Genomic DNA, 19,451 nt, shown 5'->3' with positions numbered 1-19,451 from the left:
GATTCTCACTCTAAGGATAAGGTTTCCAAAACGAACTCTCAGAGCATTGACACAGTCTGAGAATTAATTCTGGGGTTGGAAAGAAACCTTACTGGTCACGCAGTCAGATACCATCCAAAGAGGCCATTTGTCCCAAAACAGCCACCAGGATTTACATAGTGAAGGCGCAAGGCAGGAATACCAAACCAGAAACCTGTCTGCAAACCAAGTACATGGTATAGATGGAGGAATTTGGGGGTTTGGGTCAGTTCTTCTTTCCTTTGTCTTTAAGCAGTGGTGACCTAAGAGACCAGATTGGTGTGACATGGATGGAATCTTGTCAGAACAAGATTTCTAGGAGGGGACCACAGAGCAAAGTGGGAAAGACTCAGGTGGGGCTGGAGAAGGCGGAGTCTGGACGGCCAGCACCACAGCTGTGTCCTCCACTTCCTCTCAGAGCTCTGGGCTTCCAGTGGCAGTGAGGTGTCCAATTGAACAGTGGTTCTTAGCATTCCCAGGAGGCTCTGGATATTAGAATTTCTGATGAAGATGTGTAACTTGAAGAAAGCAGAGTCAACGTAATTCTCACTTTCAGAATGCAAACTACAAAAAAGCAAAGTACAACGAAATATTCCAGGCTGCAGGAACATGCAGAGGGTGAGGCAGGGCTGTCGAGATGTGAGGTTTTAAAAAATGTCAAGAAACGGTGGTGTAACAAACAGATGATCTCGGCGACAGTCACCAGAGAGCAAACACCTGCTCATCTTATGTGGAGCTCTAAATGCCCCCCAAAGCAGTGTCTGGCCCATAGGTTAGCCCCATTGAATAAATTAATCCAGAACCACTCTCTCCAGAAAGCTTCATGTTGGACTTTGAGGAGGGTTAGAGGGAGTGACGCAGTGTCGTTGTTTCAGTAGTCCCACCTCTCCACAGGTGAAGTGTGACTGCTGAGCTCCAGGACACCTGTTCACTTTGGTCTGAAGTCTGCAGCTGTGGAGTCCTGGGTCTTATCTGCCTGCACAGATTTCGGTGATTGTCAAATGTCCCCTTCTGTTTCTGTCCTCGTTCACAGGAGAAAGCAAAATGCTGGTTCATATCTTCTGCCTTTGGCAGTGGATTAAAACCCATCACCAGGAAAACGTTGTCTTGCCTTCACAGACTTCTGTGGCCCTTGTGGTAAAATATTACTGAGAAAGAAGCTCAGGCCGGATGCAGTGGTGCGCACATGTAATTCCAGCTTCTCCCGCGTCTGAGGCAGGAGGGTTGCAAGTTCAAGGTTAGCCTAGGCAATTTAGCAAGACCTTGTCTCAAAATAAAAAGGGTGGGTGTTTCGCTGTGTGGTAAAGTGCTTGCCTAGTGTGTGTGTGAGGTCCTGGGTTCACTTCCCCAGACCACAGAAAGCAAGCTCAGAACTCAAAAAAAGTATGCGATTGTTCCTTTTCCGTGGGTAATAACCATCTCTTTGGGCACTGTTCCCAGTGCATTCTGACCGAGGAATCAAAATTTCCTTTGATAGTCTGGTTATAACACAAAAGTCCATTGTGAACTAGATGACTCTTTCAGAAAACTCTATAAAGTGACCTAAAGCAAAATTTAAGAATGTGAGAAGCTGATAACCTGGTATTTTAAAGCTACCTTATCTGAAACTACTCAGTAACCATTTTTTTCTGTTTGGGGATGTTTTGGGTTTCTTAGACTTAAAAAAAGTTCAGTGCTGCAGCAGGTGGTGTATCTCAGAGGTGGATTGTGTGCTTAGCACATGTGAGGTCCTGTGCGTGCATGCACACACACACACACACACACACACACACACACACACAAATTAGATGCCATGTTATGTCTTTAATGAAGGCAGGTTCTGCCTTCTGTAGCTGGAATTGTTTGTTCTCGGCTGTGTCTCCAGAGCCTAGAGCAGTGGCCTCGCATGTGGGAATGAACAGCTCAGCTCAAGTTCTACCTCTTTCTTTTCTGCTCTTCGCCAGTCCACAGTGGTATATGTCCTCTCTCTGATTGGTTGAGACAGTGCCTTGCTGTGCTGCCCAGGCTGGCCTTGGACTCCCAATCTGAAGGGGTCCTGCTGCCGTGGCTCCTGAGTAGCTGGGAGGGACTGCGGGTGTGCGCCACCACACCTGGCACTTTCCTCATTTTCTGATCTTTGGTGGCTCTGTCTCCACTGATTCCTATAAAGACCCAACTGTGTGATAGATAAGGGTGTGAATACATAAGAGTTGGTGTTGCTGTGTCTTCAAATCTCAGCCTCACTACTTAGCCAGGTGACTCTGGGCAAGCCACCACCTCTCTGTTTTCCCATTGTTGTGCCTGTCACATGGTAATGGTGGCTGAGCATCTGGAATACAGTGTTCATGGAGGGAGATGAAACGGGGAAGGTAGACCAGGACCGATCATCAGGATCCTTTTGTGACACACCTCAGTGTTTGGATCTAAGTAATGAGAGTTTCCAAAAGAAAATTTTTTTTCAAACAGCATCATGACATAAGTCTCAGTTTATTAAACAACAATTTCCCTCAGCGCGAGCTCTTACTGAACCATGGGCCGTTCTTAGATTTGCCTTCCCATTGGTGCGGTTTTTGTTTTATCTCATTGTCCTACATTTTCTTCTATTTCTAGCTAACTGTTATTTGCTAAAACTCTACAGGTCACTTTTGTCTAGAATAGACCTTTCCTGATATCAGGGAGACCATAAAACGTAAAAGAGTGTCTGTATTGTCCCATTTTCTCTTGGTAGAAATTCCGTCCCTTCCTGCTCTGGATCTGCTAGTGTTCCTCTCCTTTGCCGGAAGTGTTTCTAAGGCGCTTGGATCCATTCTTGATGAACTAGAAACAGGTGCTGGGTGTGAGGTCTGCCTTTGGGGTGTGTGGGAATGCGCTTTCAGCACACCTTCAGTCCTGGAGTAATACGTCCATTACCAGAAATATACTTTCAGAATATTCTCCCTTCTTCACAGGAAAGTCACAGAGAAGATTTGGGGCTCCTCAACTAGGTCACAGTGTGCAGGAGCAGAAGGCCACACCTCCCTCCTCCCCGATCAGAATCAGCGTATTGTTTGTGGTACAAATCCAATTAACCAACGGCCTTCACATCTCCCACTCCCTGTTCATTTCCCCCAGGCACAAATTGGTTCAAGGAGAAAAGTTTGTGTGTTTTTTTTTTTCTTTTAATATTTTGAGCTGCTTAGGTTTGGGATTCAAAGTGGTTTTGTTGCTCATTGCTTAACTGGGCTGAAGATTATCTCATGTGACGGCAGAGATCTCTTGTTTTGGAATTGCCAATACTTTCTAGAACGGCCATTCTGTACAGCTGCCAACATGCCCTGGGTCCTCCTGCTTCATATTACAGTGATACTGCTTTGTCAGGGTGGAATCCAGCCTCACCGGGCTGCAGTCAGTCTCTGCTGACCTCATGCCACAGCACAGCATGTTCAAATCTGGGAGAAACCTGAGGGTTATTCGGCATAATCCTCTTCCTTCTCCCTCACAAGCATGGAACCCTCACTCTCCTCGGAAACCGTATGTTGTATATGTGTGTGTATCTGTCTTTTTCTTTTTAAAACCCTCTTCCTATCCTTCTACAGCTTTTAGCGGGGGCTGGTTGACAGACTGACAGGGAATGACCCAGGCTGCTGGAACTCGGCGTTTTCAGCAGCAGATCTCAGCCAGGTGCATGAGCTATTTTAGGATAGTAAGGTCAAGTCGATGGAGCATAGTGTGGTCTGATTCCTCGTTGTTCGTTTTTCTCACTGCTGTTGGAGCAGAATGCAAAGGGCGCTCTGACCGTATGGGCATGCTCAGACCATGCTGGAGTGTCCTGATCCCCCCGGGACACGGGCTGCACAGTGCAGAATAAATGCCACCCTCACTTTCTCAGGCGAGGAGCTCCCAGAAAATAAGTGTTTCCTTCAGTGAATAGAAGAGTGTCCTCTGCCTTTGGCAGTTTGGGAGAGGCTAGGGTTAAACTGGACGGTGCCAGGCATGCGTAACAAATAAGAATTTGGGTTAAAGCCCCTTGAAAATATTTCTCCTTTTTTTTCTTTTCTAAAAAGGTTCTTATCACTCAGCCTCTTGTTTTCAAAGTATTTCCCCCAAGGACTTGATGGTTTTGTGAATTTTAAAGCAGCATGCACAAATCTCAGTGCTAAATTTGTGTCTTCAGATCAGCCGAGCAGGCCTGAGACACAGCTGGGTGGGAAGATGATCTGGCTTTACCCAACAACCCAGGGCTCACGTTTCACCCACGCCCAGCAGAGGCATTGCCAGGGGCTTGATCTTACCTTGATTTTTCAGTTGGTTCCATAAATGATACATAGGTACTAAGAGATTATCTGCTAAATAAACAGATTCTTTATAGTTTTTCAAAGTTAGTGAGCATTAATACTGTTTGTCACTGAGCAGTCAGATTTGAGATCTAGATTTGTCACTGTGATGTTTAATATTGAATTACTCTCTTAGGCCTTCTGCTTGATCATTTAAATGCCAGCTCTGTTAACAGATTTGTGCCTCTGCTCTGTATCCTGTTTTTTCTGATTGTTCTGAATCTTGGATTCAAGAACCCTGGCACATCTCTGTTGGCTCTGAAGTTAGAAAGGTCAGTTTACTTCTCTTGTTTTATTAAGAGTGCTTCCTCGGGGTGGATGCGATGGTCAGAAGGACAAATTGAGAGGCAATCCCGTGAACACTAAGAGAAGTCATCCTTTTTCTTTTTCTTCATTAGTGACACTGGGGAACGGGAACCATAATGCATAACTCAATCCCTTTAAAAAATCTTTTTGTGGTTCTGGGCATTGAACCCAGGGACACTATCACTGAGTGCCATCTCCAGCCTGCCCTTCCCTCCCTCCTTCCTTCCTTCCTTTGTATTTATTTATTGGTTCTAGGGACTTAACCCAGGGGTGCTTTACCACCAAGCTACATCCCCAGACAATTTTGTTTTTTTTTTATTTTGAGGTAGGGTCTCAGTAAGTTACTTAGCTTACCTTGCTAAGTAGCTGAGGTCAGCTTTGAACTTGAATCTTCCTGCCTCAGGTTTTATTGTATCCAGTGGTTGAATTAATTTACCAGAGTAGAGAGTTTTCTAAAGCTGAGTGAACAATTTTAGGTTAAACTGGTTCCTTGCTTCAAACAATCAACTCAGTTAAATTATTCTCATTGAAATGATGATAACAGTGTTCTGAAATGAGGTACTTGCCTCCTGCATCTGACGTTCTTCTTGTGGCTCTAGATGGGGATGATGTCCCACCTTCTTGCATGAGGGTGCAACAAGCTTTGTGAACATTGGTTTCTAAAGAACAGAGTAACATTTTGAAGGTAGACTTGAGGGGGAAATGTAGCCAGCTCAAGGAAGTAAAAGGAGTGTTTTAAACAGGATTCTGTAGAGCTCACTGTATTTGTTGAACTCATCTATGTTTTAATATAAAAGATTATAATATTCCCTGAGGTCCAATTCTAAAAATGAATAATTTTCGTTTTCCATTCTCAGTAATCCTGCAGGACCACACACCTTTACGTTTATGTTAAAGCCATTTGTATAATACCGACACTCCAGAGCATTCCTTGAGTATTATCAGAGCTTTCTATACAAATGCTTAAAGTGTATGGTGGCAATTTAGGACATACATGTGTAATTACTTGGTCGCATATTGATGCTATGCTTTCAAAATAAATTAATCTGGGCCGGGATTGTGGCTCAGTGGTAGAGCGCTTGCCTAGCACATTTGAGGCACTGGATTCGATTCTCAGCACTGCATATAAATAAATGAAATAAAGGTCCATCAACATCTAAAAATTATTTTTAAAAAAAGTTAATCTACATTGGACTGTTACTGTATTAATGTGAACTTTTGGAAGACACAAAAGAAAAAACCTTCCTTCACATGTAAACCTTCAAACTACAGCTTGACCTCAATCCCGTCATTCCATGGGTCTCCTAATGCCACTTAAAGGTCAGATCCCATAAGAACAATGCAATTGTTCCACATTATTTTGTAGAAATTTTTAAAATTTTTTTAGCTGTAGTTGGACACAATATCTCTATTATTTTTATGTGGCGTTAAGGTTCGAACCCAGTGCCTAGGCGAGCACACTACCGCTCAGCCCCAGCCCCTGTTTTGTAGAAGTTTTAACTGTATATGGTTCAAAAGAAATAGCCGGAGCAGTGATTTGGGTGGTGGTGACTAGTACACAGCACTGGGGGAGGAAAGGACCGTTTTCGGTTGGTGTTCCCTGTTCAAGGTGCCTCTCATCATCTCTTGAAAATCAGTGAGCACCTCCTATAATCTCAGCAACTTAATAAGACACTAAGAAACTTATACCCTGCCTCAAAATTTTAAAATTATAATTTTTTTAAAGGGCTAGGGTGCAGCTCAATAGTTAAACATCCCTGGGTTCAATCACTGGCACAAAAATAAAAATAAAATCAGTGAGCTAATGAGAGTGTATATGTCCCTTAAGAATGCTAGAGAGAACAAAGGTCAAGAACTGAGACTTAGGGGCTGGGGCTGGGGCTCAGTGGTTAAGCAGTTGTCTCGCATGTGTGAGCCACTGGGTTGGATCCTTAGCACCACATAAAAATAAGTGAATAAAATAGAGATATTGTGTGCATCTACAACTTAAAAAAAATTAAAAGAACTGTGACTTAAAGCTTAAAAACACTTGTCACCGATTATTTTAATTCATACCAGAAATTATTAAATGTCAGCTGCAGTATATCCTGTCTGAACTTGAAGGTTGCAAGCCAGTAATTTGTTCATTCAACAAATAATTACTGAGGATTTGCTGTATCTGGGGTTTAGGGGTTTAGATGGACTTGGAATTTATCTTAACAAAACAGTCATCCTAGTTAGGAGGAAATAAGTAAGTGACAAGGCACCTGCCTTGCATGCGTATGATCCCCAGCACCTCAAAGTAAAAAGGAAGAAAGAAAATTAGTCACATTCTGGTTGGGAGAGATGACAACAAGTCATGAACCTAGTAAGTGGGCCACGTAGTGTGTTAGAGGAGGTCAGGCAAGCAGCTGAGGGACTAGGCGGGCTGGGGACAGACACCCTTTTAAATGGGGAAAGTTTGAGCCTCGTCAAAGGCTTGAAAAGTGAGCAGGTGAGTCATTCAAGGAGGAGCAACCTCCGGGCAGAAGTTCAGCCAGAGCCAAGACAGGAGTGTTCCCAGTGGTTGCTGTGACCAGAGAACCAAGGGAAGGGATTATAGGGAGCAGGGTGGCTCAGTAGCTACTGCCGGGGAACAAACCACCCCAAGGTCCAGTCACTTAAGACGACTTTTATCTGCTTTCAACTCTGCGAGTCCTACAGTTGGACCAAGCTCAGCCAGGTGACTCTCCTGCTGGTCCTGCCCTGGGTCGCTCCGCTGTGGGGGCTGTGGTGGGACTACTGGTGTCTAACGTGGCCTCCCTTCCCCAAAGCTAGCTGTTGGCACTGATGTCACTGGGCCTCTTCCTCTGTGAGCAGCTGAGGGACACATTGTCCTGAGCTGAAGTGGAAGTGGGCCGAAGGGCTTGGCCAGCAAGAGTGGCCACCCCAACATAGCAAGCACTGCCCAGGCCTCTGCTGCGTCACAGGGGCTCACATTTCATTTGGCCAAAGCAATCCATGGTCAAGCCAGTCTCCCATCCCAGGAGGGACAGATAGATTCTACCTCTTCATGAAAGGAATGGGAGAGTGAGAATTATAAGGAATTACTAGGTTTGATGAATCTGGCTCTCACCCTGCACACCTACGGCCAGGTGTGGCATGTCCTTGAAGGCCATCTTTAAGGGCGCACTTTGTCTTTGACTGTAAAAAATTCATTGAAGAATTTTAAGCAGAGGTGTGACATGATTTGACTTGGGTTTTTAAAAGATCGTGCTAGCTGGAACACCAAGAACAGATTGTATAGGAGCAGGCCGGAGCACGGGCGCCATGTTGGTGACCAAAGAGAAGCCTGGCTGAGCTCCAAGAGAGGGGAGCACTTGGAAGGGGCTGGGGTCTGCATGAGCTTTGACGGCAATGCCAACAGAATATCCTGGTGAATTGGATATAAGATGTAAACGAGAGAAATCAGTGAACCACAAGGGACTGAACCTCAACAGCTGGACGGATAGTCTGTCACTAACTGCAGCAGAAGTCTGCTTGGGGGCAGGTGTGAGAAATTCCCTTTGAGAGCACCCAAGTGGGAATGTCAAATGGACAGTGGCAGTGAATCCAGAGGCTGCTGGGAGATGCTCAGGAGACTGAGAGAGGCCTGGGTGGAAAGCATGGCTTAAGGAGGTGTCTCCTTATGTGAGGCGTCGGGGGCAGGGGGATGAATGAGTGCAGACAGAGCCCCGGGTGCTCCAGTTGGAGCAGAGGAGGAGGAAGAGGGAAGAGTGTGGTGGGCTAGACACGCAGAGTGGGGGCTCTTCCCAGGAGCTACAGGGCGGCATCAGCTGTGTCAAATAAGAACACAACCAAGAACTCGTCTTTGGAGTTGTCGGGGGAGAAGAGGTGTCTCCAAGGCATGGACTGAGGAGCGCCCAGAGAAGAGGGGGACTTGGACTCAGGACCAGCCAGATTCTTGGCATTGAAGGAAAGAATTTCATTGAGCACCTGCCAGTCAGAGGCCTAGACAGAGGTGTATTTGAGAAGGTAGATAGAAGTTTAAGGGAGATTGGAAGACAGTCTCCAGAGGGACGCCTTTGTGGGTAGAGCAAGCAACACGCACTCAGGGGACCAGGTGGGCCAGCTCCAGAGGAGGAGGCAGCAGCCCCGTGGTGTGTGAGACGGACAGTGCTGGGATCAGACGTGGAGCAGGTAGAGCTGCAGGCTTCCCGCCAGTTCCCCCTGCACCCCTCATGTTTCAGGGGCACAGGGCAGGGGGGCGGGCCAGAAGCGTGTGGCCGGGGAGTTGCAGTTGTTCTTGGGGGTTTCCCACATTTCAGTGGCTCAGGGATGCGTCCTTTGAGAACTGAATCTCTCTCTATTCCCAAATTCCTATCTGGCAGCCAGTAATATGGTGACGACTGGCCACCTCAACATGGACTAATTAGAGAAAAGCCACTTGACCATGTTTGAGATTAGGAAGAAAGGAATTTAGAAACGATGAGTTCAGACAATTTTTATGGGCTTTCCTGAAATCAAGAGAGGGAAAATGGGGCACTGCCTAGCGTAGGAAATGGAACCAAGATGGCAGACCTGACCCTCCCAGGCTGAGGAGGTAATGCATCAGAAAGGAAAGCTGATCCATTTCTTTCTTCAGAAAAGAGAGAAGGGGTTGGGGATGTGGCTCAGTGGTCGGTCGGGTACTTGCCTAGCACATGTGAGGCCCTGCGGGGGTGGGGGACTTTCAACAAATAAATGTTTAAAAAAAGAGAGAAAGAGAGAGGCTCGGAAATAATTCCTTTGTTCGCATAACTGTCCTAGGCGTGCTTTGCAGTCCTAGCCCCCGTATGTAAGGGCGAGAGGGAGAAGGGAGGGTGGCAGAAGTGGGTGGGCGGGAGCTGCATGTGCATCTCAGCACCCACAGTGCAGCGTCCCCACCAGTCAGATGTACCTAGAGCCTGTTTTCGAATGTAAAATCCATTTGCCAAACCATCGAGGACTAGTTTTCAGATACTTAAAATAGGAAATTTTGACATGTGTAATCCCAGGAAATATGGTTAGAATGTGTGCTTTAGTCTCATTTGCTTTTCTTCCTTCCTTTCTTCCTTCCTTCCTTTCTTTCTTTCTTTTTTCTTTTTTTGGTAGTTGTAGATGGACAGCATGCCTTTATTTTATTTGTTTATTTTTACATGGTGCTGAGGATGGAACCCAGGGCCTCACACATGCTAGGCCAGCGCTCTGCTGCTGAGCTACAGCCCAGCCCCTCCTTTGCTTTTAGTAAAAAGCGTAGTGCTTGCTTGCAACCAGAGAATAAGTAGAAAATGCAAATTGTTTGGGCTGATTCTTGGAGGGAAGATGGTATTTATGTTCTTAGTGGAAATTTGTAAGGAAAAGTCTTCAGAGGCTGGGCACGGTGGCACACACCTGCAATCCCAGTGAGGATTGCGGGTTCCAGACCAGCCTCAGCAGCTAAAGGAGACCCTGTCTCAGAATTTTAAAAGGCTGGCAATGAGGCTCACTGGTTCAGCATCCTGGGTTCAATTTCCAGAGACATGACAATTAAAGTTTATAGGGAGTTATTTCTGGGAGTGGAGCGGTCTCATTTTGTTGCTGTTTTGGTTTTTTGTTTCAATTCCACCAACACCTCATGCAGATCATCTGTTGTCTGACCACCTTTTATTTGCACCCTGATTGCAACTTCATAAAAGATTTCCTTTTTAGGGGTCCAGAGGTGCTGACAGAAGAGGAAATATTTATGATCAAATTACACATCAAAAGGTGGTTACAATTACCCATAATTTGCTGGGTGTGTTTAGACACTTCCCTCCAATCCCAGTGAGGCAGAAGATCATAAGTTTGAGGCCAGCCTGGGCAAGTTAGCGAGACCCTGTCTCAAAATACAAAAGAAAAGGGGCTGGGGCTGGGGCTCAGTACTGGAGTACTTGCCTAGCACATGTGAGGCACTGGGTACGATCAATCCTCAGCACCACATCAAAAGAAATGAATAAAGGCATTGTGTCCATTTACAACTTTTTTAAAAAAATGTTGTTTTTGTTTGTTTTTTTTAAAGAAAAGACTAGTATGTGGCTCGGTCCCCAGACCCCTCTCCAAAAAGTTTACCCACAATTTAAGGAATGCAAATGATAAGTAAAAATAAGGTCTCACTTTAATTATCAGATTCATGAAAATACAAAAGTTTGACACATGGTAAAGCTGGCAGTATTCTGGCACTGTTGGTAGTGGTGCAAATTGCCATAATCTTTTGGAAAAGCAAGTTGGTCGTTTCCATCTCTGAAACACGGCTAGAAATTTACAGTCAGTATACCCACAGAAGTTCCCCAAGAGATATAGAAGTATGGGAGTGGATTGTAGCTTCGTGGTAAAGTGCTTGTCTAGCATGTGGGGGGTGGGGCCCGGGGTACAGTCCCCAGCACCACCCACCTAACACACACACACACACACACACACACACACACAGAAAATTTTCAGTATTGTCTATAATTTTAAAATGGGCCAGATGCAGTGTCACAAGCCTATAATCCCAGCAATTCAGGAGGCTGGCAAGAGGATCAGAAGGTCAGCTTGGGCAATTTAGTAAGGCCTAAGCAACTTAGTGAGACCCTATCCCAAAATAAAAATTAAAAGGGCCAGAGGGGTGGCTCAGAGGTAAAGCACTCTGATGTTCATTCCCCAATACCAAAAAAAAAAAAAAAAAGAATTAAAAATAAAATGGGAAGAATTTGTTTCGATGCCCCAGGGAAGTTCAGTAACAGCTCTCTATGACATTGCCCTAACCCTTCTCTCAAAACTGGTGCTGTCTTCCTCCCCTAATGAGGAACTGTGTTCCATGTTGTCCTGTTTTACAGTTATCAATGAGTTCACAGGAAGTCTCCCCCGCCACCCCCAGAAATAAAGGCTTTTTATTTATTCTGTTAATAGCTGCCATTGGGGACGAGGTGTTCCGAATGGAAGATCCAATGCTCTGAGATGATCCTCATGCAAGAACTGTTAGGAACAGAGTGGGCCATAGTAGGAAGCTATTAAGGTTTTTGTTTGTTTTAATTTTTAAAAAATTAAGAAGCCTAAGCCAGTTTGGTGTTGCAAGTCATCGACTCAGGAGGCTGATGCAGGAGGATCTTAACTTCAGGGCCAGTCTGGGCAATTTAGTGAGACCATGTCTCAAAATAAAAAGGGCTGGGGATGTAGCACAGGGGCGCATTCAGTCCCCAGTGTCACACACAAATAAAAAAGGTAAAGTCTACAAGGATTAAAGGGTCAGTGTGTGAGAATGAAATGGGAAGTAGGTGGTCATGATGTTACTTCAGATGATTCTTTAATTTCTAGAAGCTCACTTTTCTTTTGGAAGAACAGAACCAGGTCAAAAAGTTGAGAAAGCACCAAAGGAAGGCAGAACTTTATTATGCATTTCCTAAACTAACGCTGCCTTTACATTTTACGTGGTCACACTGACATTTATCCTGCACACATTTTATCAAATACATTTTGCCAAGTTTTATGAGTCTTTAATGAAACAATCCCATTTTTGCCTGTTTATCTTACGTTTGCCCAAAGCATGCTGCGGCAAATTGCTTAGTCACTTGGTTCATTGCTGTTCTCCACTGAATGAATTATATGCCAAATTACCTCTGAAGTTTGGAACCAAGTAGGGGTGGGGGGTTGAATCAAGCCTACTGCAGGACTTGTACTTGGCATCTGTTGACACCTCCAAAAAGTCAGCAGATCTAAAGAACTCTTCTCAGTTGCTTTCAGGTATGAAACAAGATTAGAGTAAGGCAGACCTTGTTGGTTCTCACTGATCAAGTGGTTGTGGCTCTGACCAATCAGAGTGAGCATATTCCCCCTGGAGGCAAGGACTGAAGATTGCGTTTTCTCTAGGGCCTCGTTTACTCTCCAGTGAGGTGTGATATTAGTGAGAGATGCAGCTGGAGGAACCTGGCTTCTCTAGTTCCAACCCTGCCACAGCTAGATAGTAACTTGGCGAAATCAGTTAACATGCCTGAGCTTCTATTTTCTCATATGCAAAATAAGGTCCTGTTTACTAGATAACCTCTCATGAGCTCTAGATTTTAGGGTGTTCAAATGAACATCATGTCTATGAATATACATTAACACAAAAGCAAAGATTTTTTAAAAAATGAAGTCATACATGTTTTTAAGATTTTTTTTAAAGATGGACACAATATCTTTATTTATTTTACTTATTTAATTTTTCTGTGGTGCTGAGGATCGAACCCAGTATCTCACAAGTGCAAAACCAGCGCTCTACCGCTGAGCTGTAACCCCAGCTCCGAAGTGATACATTTTTGGATGGTTCTTAGATACTTGAGTCATAAACTGCACGCATTCTCTGGTCTTGATGTCCTCTACAAAGAGTTTCCTCATTTGATTCAGTTATCTTCTTCATCAGTCCTGACCTGCTTGTGTGCATAGTTGGTGCCTCTTTAAGGATGAGCAGGGTTACTGTGATGAACTGGATGAGAAGTACTCTGAAGACAGGGTATTTGTATTTGCACAGTGCATTGAACAATTTTTTATGGTATCTTCAGGGAAAATAATTTACGATTATTTATAACTGAATGAGTGAAAGAATGAATGAAAAGATTACTGATTTGGAGGAAGTGTCAACTTGGAACAAGGTCTCTGATGATTTGCTTCAAGATAGTGGCTGTCCTGGTCAACCTCTTCATTGATTCCTTTCCTAAAGATATTGTCATGCTTAATTGAAGTTGAAGATGTCAAGCATCTGAAAAGAATAATTGAAACAAGGCAGTATTGTACACTAAAAGTAATTTAAGGAGAAAGAAAAAGAACTTCCTCCTATAGCTACCAAAGAATAAATCATTAAGGTAACATTAAAATGTTCTGAACAGTAACCACAGTCAGATTCCCTCATTAGGTTATTCGCTCCTGTTTAGTCGGTTCTCTTGGTGAACAGTCTGCCTTCATGGAACACCTGCTCCTCGACTAACAAGCATCATGGAAACCCTGACCCAGTGCAAACTAAAAATTGTCTAAGCAACATCAGCTCAGAAGCAAGTGCCCAAGATTCTGTTCTGTGGATAGCAGTGGCTGAGTGCACAGCTCTTTCCATGACTCTCAGACTGTTTGTTTTTTTTTTTTTTTTCCCCTATGCAGTCTGGGTTTATAGTTCAGACCCTTGAACCTCAGAACACAAAGGGAGAGTTATAGGGGACACAGATTGGCCGGCAGAGCCTTCAGGAGACTGAAACAAAAACTATAGCTGATAATATAGATGGGATTGATTTATTACAAAAACTGATAACATCAGGATGGGATAGAGTAAAGTTCTCTATTATTTTGTAAGAATTTAAAATCTTTTACTCTTGGGTAAAAGCAGCAAAGTTATTGATAAAACTCCAGGTCCATCCAATAACATCATATGTGTGTGCATAATTCCTGTATATTAACATATTTTGTGCAAAATTATACAAGGGAAAAATGAATCTGATTAAGAAATGTGGACCACACCAAGAAAACCTAATTGTTTTGAGCATATATTATTTCTAGCAATTCTCTTTAGTAGTGTAAACTTTTTTGTGAACTTCCAAGGATACATTGGGAAATGCCAAAAGCATTAGGTATAAAAGTTACCCTGAGAGGCTGAGGTGTGGCTCAGTGGTGGAGCATTTGCCCAGCACATGGGAGGCACTGGGTTCAATCCTCAGCACCACATAAAAATAAACAAAGTTAAAAAAAAAAGTGGAGCTGGGGTTGTGGCTCAGTGACAGAGCGGTTGCCTGGCATATGTGAGGCACTGGGTTCGATTCTCAGCACCGTGTACAAATAAATGGACAAAATAAAGACCCATTTAAAAATAAATAAAGAAATCTCTAAAAAAAAAAAAAGTTACCCTAGAAGGTTTTCCCCTCTATAATTGGGATTCAGTCCTGGAGAGTACACGGTTGAAATAATTAACAAAGGAGATTCAGGCTCTTGCTTAGGTGAGAAACTATTGGGTTATTTCATCAAAATGACAATAAAGCATCATATATCGTGCCTGGCAGAAACAAAGTGTCTGTCATTCTACAGAGATGTCAGACTGTAAAAAAAAAAATTCTCAATCAGTACTGTCATCAAGGAGCATAATCAAAAAGAAAAACAAGATCCGCAAGAGAAAAAAATCTAGAGAACCAGAGAGTCAGCCAAGTTGAACAGGCGTTTACCTTGGGGTCAAGGAGACGGTGGCAGTGAGAGCAGCCTGTCGTGGGGACTTCTCTGGCAACTCCGTTTACTTGGTTCTCTCCAACAAATCCATTGATGTCTCGGTATAACTCCTAAACCTGCTGAAGGGTGACCTTTTAAATGATAAAATCATGACATTCATATAAATAGACAGTGAACATTTGTCATGCAAAGATTCCTCTTTCAGCCCAGGCACCTCTCCAGAGCAGCTGTCCTCCATATGGTGGCTCATCCCACCAGAGCACCCTGGTCTGTGCTACCTGTGTCAACACATGCCTCAGTGGTCTTAGTGGCAAGGAAAGAAAGGACAAAAGCGCCTCACATTAGCAATTGCAATGCTTTGTGTCCATGGCATACTTACTTTTCTTTCATAATCCATTGGTCAGAACTAGTCACATGACCTGCCTAACTGCAGGGGCTCTGGGAAATGTAGTCCTGCACGTCTAGTAAGGGACAGAGCACTGAGACACCTATGAGCAGTAGCAGTTTTACTTAGAGTTATAACAAACACTAACCTTTAAAAAGATTAAATGTTGTACTTACCCCAGGAGAAGATAAAATCCCCCAACATTCAGCTATGCAATTAGGAAGAAAGTAGTAATGTACTGGGTTTTATTAGTAGTAGTTCAGGGCCCATTTGAAAGCTCCTATCAAAAGATCCCCCACCCACCCCTGTGCTGAGATTGAACCCAGGGGCTTGCCTGCTAAGCAAAGACTGTATCACTGAAGTACATGCCTGTCCCCACCCCACCTTTTTTGAGACAGGGTCTCACCAAGTTGCCCAGGCCTGGCTCAAACTTGTCACCCTCCTGCCACAGCCTCCCAAGTAGCTGGGATTACAGGTGTACACCACTGCACCTGGCCCGCAAAGTAATTTGGGGGGAATGGGGGGTAACCAGGGATTCAACTCAAGGCTGCTCGAGCACTGAACCCCATCCCCAGCCCTATTTTGTATTTTTAGAGACAGAGTCTCACTGAGTTGCTTAGGGCCTCACTGTTGCTGAGGATGGCTTTGAACTCGTGATCCTCCTGCCTCAGTCTTAAGAGCCGCTGGGGCTACTGGCGTGCACTACCATGCCTGGCTTTACAATATGATTTTTGAGAGAAGTAGAAAAAAAATAGGGATTCTCTTACAGGAGCCTTCAAATTGAAATCACAAGAACTATTGATTTTTTAACAACAGAAAATACTTTGGGGCATTTTACCACTGAGCCACATTTCCAGTCCTTTTATTTTTTATTTTGTAACAGGGTCTCTTCAAGTTGCTGAGGGTCTCGAATACTTGCTGAGGCTGGCCTCAAATATTTGATCCTCCTGCCTCAGCCTCCCGAGTCACTGGGATTACAGTCGTATGCCACCTCATCCAGCTATAGTGGCTAGTTTTGATGATGGTAGTACTAGATTGGGGTTTTTGTTGAAATAAATATTTACTCAGTAAGAGTTTACAATCTAAGTTTTAGGTAAAGACAAAACTTTCATTAAGCCATAAATTATTCATTAATTTGTTCTGGAAAGTCAAGATCAGAGTTCTGTGCCTTTAGAGATAGAAGAATAATTTGGGGAACCATTGCTTTTGATAACAAGTATTTTTCCCTTTGTAGTGAGTTAGATTCTCATACTGGGTTTTCTGTTTCTTGCCCAATTTTCTTACTCTTACTTAATTTTCATTTAAATGATTTTCTGAAACCTGAAATGAAAAGTGAGAGAAGACACCTTTGGAAAACCTGGAAATCTGTCCTGGAAATATCCTGATCCTTGGTCAGAACATGGGTGGATGGCTTTTTCTTTGTAGTTTTTGAACCAAGCTACCTAAATGGTTTTATGTTATATAGAACATTTTAAATACTTGATGCATTTGGAACCCATCCTTATCTAATGCAAACCAGAAGACAAATATGGGTGTGGAATACGTGTCCTGCAGCTTTAAATCCAACCATTGGAAGCTTTTGTCTTTTATAAACGATGCTCCCAGCTGGAGGAGAGAGGCAGACACTGTCTGTGATCTCTGTTCCCAGAGTCAAGCTGTTCATTTGCATGAGCAGCTCCCACAAACTCTGCCTGGGTGCGCGCACTCACTCTCACACACACACACACACACACTCACACACAGATGCCTGTTGGCAGAGGCTCTCTGTTCACTCAACAGAGCCCTCCCCAGCGCCCAGATGTAGAGAGCTCCAGGAGCTGATGGAGAGGCAGAAGCCGAGCTTGTACAAAGGCCAGGCCCAGGTGGGCGCTGCGGAGGGCTGTCCCCGCCTGCTGTGACCCCGCCTGGTCTGTGAAAGGCGCTTCTGAGAGACTGAGAAGGTGAGAGGCCAGGGATCCACTGGAAGCTTCACTGTCGCAGTCTTGTTTGGTGAGGGGGGGGTGCGTTCCCAGTCGTAGCTGCCCTCATTTACAGCGTCATTCTCGGAGCCTGTGCAGCAGTGACAGACTATGCCACAGCTCCTCTGCAGTCTGGAGGCTGGAACAAATGGAAGGAGCTTCTAGCCAGGAGCCGCTGGGATTTGTTGTCACCCCCCGAGCTTGCTGGTAGCGCACCATGCAGGGCGAGCTCGGTGGCGAGCAGAGTCCGCAGACTGCCTGACGGGCTTGGGTAAGATCCCTGTGTGCTGATGTCTTGCTTCCTTGCTTTTTAACTTCTATATAGCAGCTTCATAGAATTTGCATCTTAATAATAACCAAGACAGTGTGCAGAATTGGGTTTGATGGGAAAAGACGGCCGAGAGAGCCGGAAAGGAAGACGTTATTCTGCACGTTCAAGTTGTGACCTTCAGAGAATCATCAAGTTCTCTCGATGTCAAGGACAGACAGAAGCTAGGAGTTTCCGAGGCAAAGAATGCTGGCGAGCAGGCGCCTTTTCTCCTCTGTAGAGTCTTAATTACCCCTTTCGAAGCTTTGCCTCTGGCCTGAGGTGGAGAAGGAAAAGCAGCTCCCGCCTCCTGCTCACATTGGCATTGCCCCTGCAGCAGCGTAGGCTGGAGCCCGGGCATGGGGAGGCGGCAGGATGGGAGGCTCCCATTTGGGGAGTGCTGCTTGCTGGTGTGCAGGGGGCGCATTGCCATGGCTCTAGGGTGTCGGGTGGTTGTCATGGGTCTGTCTTTTCCCTCTGCTGTAATTGAACCCTCTTGTGTTCTCCATTGTATCTTTTTCTTTGCCAGACCCAGTTCTGTCACTGGGAGACCTGTTTCTGTTGCTGTTGGTACATAACAGCCTTCAGGAGGGGAAACATGGTTGTAGAAAATAGCCCTGAAATATTTATAGACTCCAGGGAAGATGGGGAGGCTTTCTTTTTAACAATCTGCGTTTTGCTCTCAGCAGAACTGGGAGTCTGAATTTTGGAAACTGTGCCAAGTGCTTTATTGCAAGTTACAAAAATGCCTTTCTGCAGACGAGTGAAATCCTTCCAGAATCACCTGTTCTGGTCTGCTTTCAGTGGGGTCCTGTTTCTTGGGTCTTGGTGACCAGATGGTTGGCTTTTCCTGATCCTGATGTACCAAGCGTTTCTGAAAGGTGCGTGACCATGACCCTGCCATTAGCCCACCTCCCATCTGGAGAGCTGCATTGACACCTGACTCTGCTGACTCACTGGTTACGTAAGCCTGGTCCCCCGCCCTGGGTGTACTCCAGCGCCTGCCAGGTTAGGAGGCCCGAGGCCCCCTCCTGCGCACTCCCAGATCCCCCTCTGCTTCCATAAGCCTTTTTGGTAACATGGTCTTAACCTTTCACCAAGTAAATTCTAAGAAGCAGCCAATAAATGACTCCTTTCTCCTTGTCTTTCTGAATGGCCGCATTCTTTCTTTTCATCTTCACTGTCATAGAATCCCAGATTCCTCCTCTGGGCACATGAAGCCCACAGTAATAAAGCTTTTCCTCATTTGCAGCTGCTTGAAGGAACCGCTTCCTCTTGTGTCTCTGAGGGCTCCGCTCAGAGCCGCCCCTCCCCCTCTGTGCTCTTTCCTCATCCCACACTTCTTACTGGGGCATTATAGCTGTACATAATGGTGGGACTCGATGTCGCATGTGCCTGCAGTGAAGGTGCCATTGAAAGAAGCCCTCTGTGACCTCCCGACCTGCAGTAGACCCCCCCTCCCTTACATCGCTCCTTTCTTACAGGGCTCTCTCCATTATAGTCATTTCCACAGCTTATTTGGTCATTGCTTTTTCTGCCACTTTGTGTCACTCAGCCATGAGCCTCATGGAGGCAGAGGCTTGGTTTGTCCGTCAGCTCACACCCAGCACCTAGCAAATGGCTGGCAGAGCGGGGAAGAAAGGACAAGTAGGCACTGATGTGGGCAGAGGGATGAGCACTGGCACCTGACTGTGGCCAGTGCGGCTCAGGAGGGGAAGTAACTGGATCATAAAGTCGAAGCTCCATCCCCAGGACCACCAAAAAAAAAAAAAAAGAAGCAGCAGCAGCAGCAGCAGCCGCCCAAGAGAGAGAGATCCAGGGCCCAAACGTGGGGTTTCCTAGACCTTGTTCAGATCCTTGTTCTTTATTTTAAACCTTGTAGGAAGCCACTTCCTAAAAGAGTTCAAGCACCAGGTGACTTAGGACCCTTATTCCCCCTCCAGCTTCAGAGGGAACCTAAGTGAATGCAGGTAGACCAGTCCACCTGAGTGGCCAGAAGAGAGAGCATGAGGATGCCACCACTTTAGAGAGGT

The 19,451-nt window shown here is 45.1% G+C and overlaps 1 protein-coding gene across 8 annotated transcripts in view; it reads left to right on the top strand.

The window, feature by feature from the left end:
* Positions 1–19,451, top strand: part of TMCC1 (transmembrane and coiled-coil domain family 1) — a 168,386-nt gene that overhangs the window by 117,790 nt on the left and 31,145 nt on the right. Inside the window, exon 1 of one of the 8 annotated variants that reach the window (XM_081275986.1) lies at positions 3,362–3,507. The exons of the other annotated variants lie outside the window; for them this stretch is intronic. Coding sequence (XP_081132112.1) covers positions 3,481–3,507 — 27 coding nt within the window. The 5' untranslated portion in view covers positions 3,362–3,480. Of the gene's footprint in view, positions 1–3,361; positions 3,508–19,451 lie in introns of those variants that run through there. 8 annotated transcript variants of the gene reach the window in all.

Source organism: Spermophilus citellus, assembly GCF_964194105.1.
Source record: "Spermophilus citellus genome assembly, chromosome: 19".
Lineage (NCBI taxonomy): Eukaryota > Metazoa > Chordata > Mammalia > Rodentia > Sciuridae > Spermophilus > Spermophilus citellus.
This window is presented reverse-complemented; position numbering and strand designations above follow the sequence as displayed.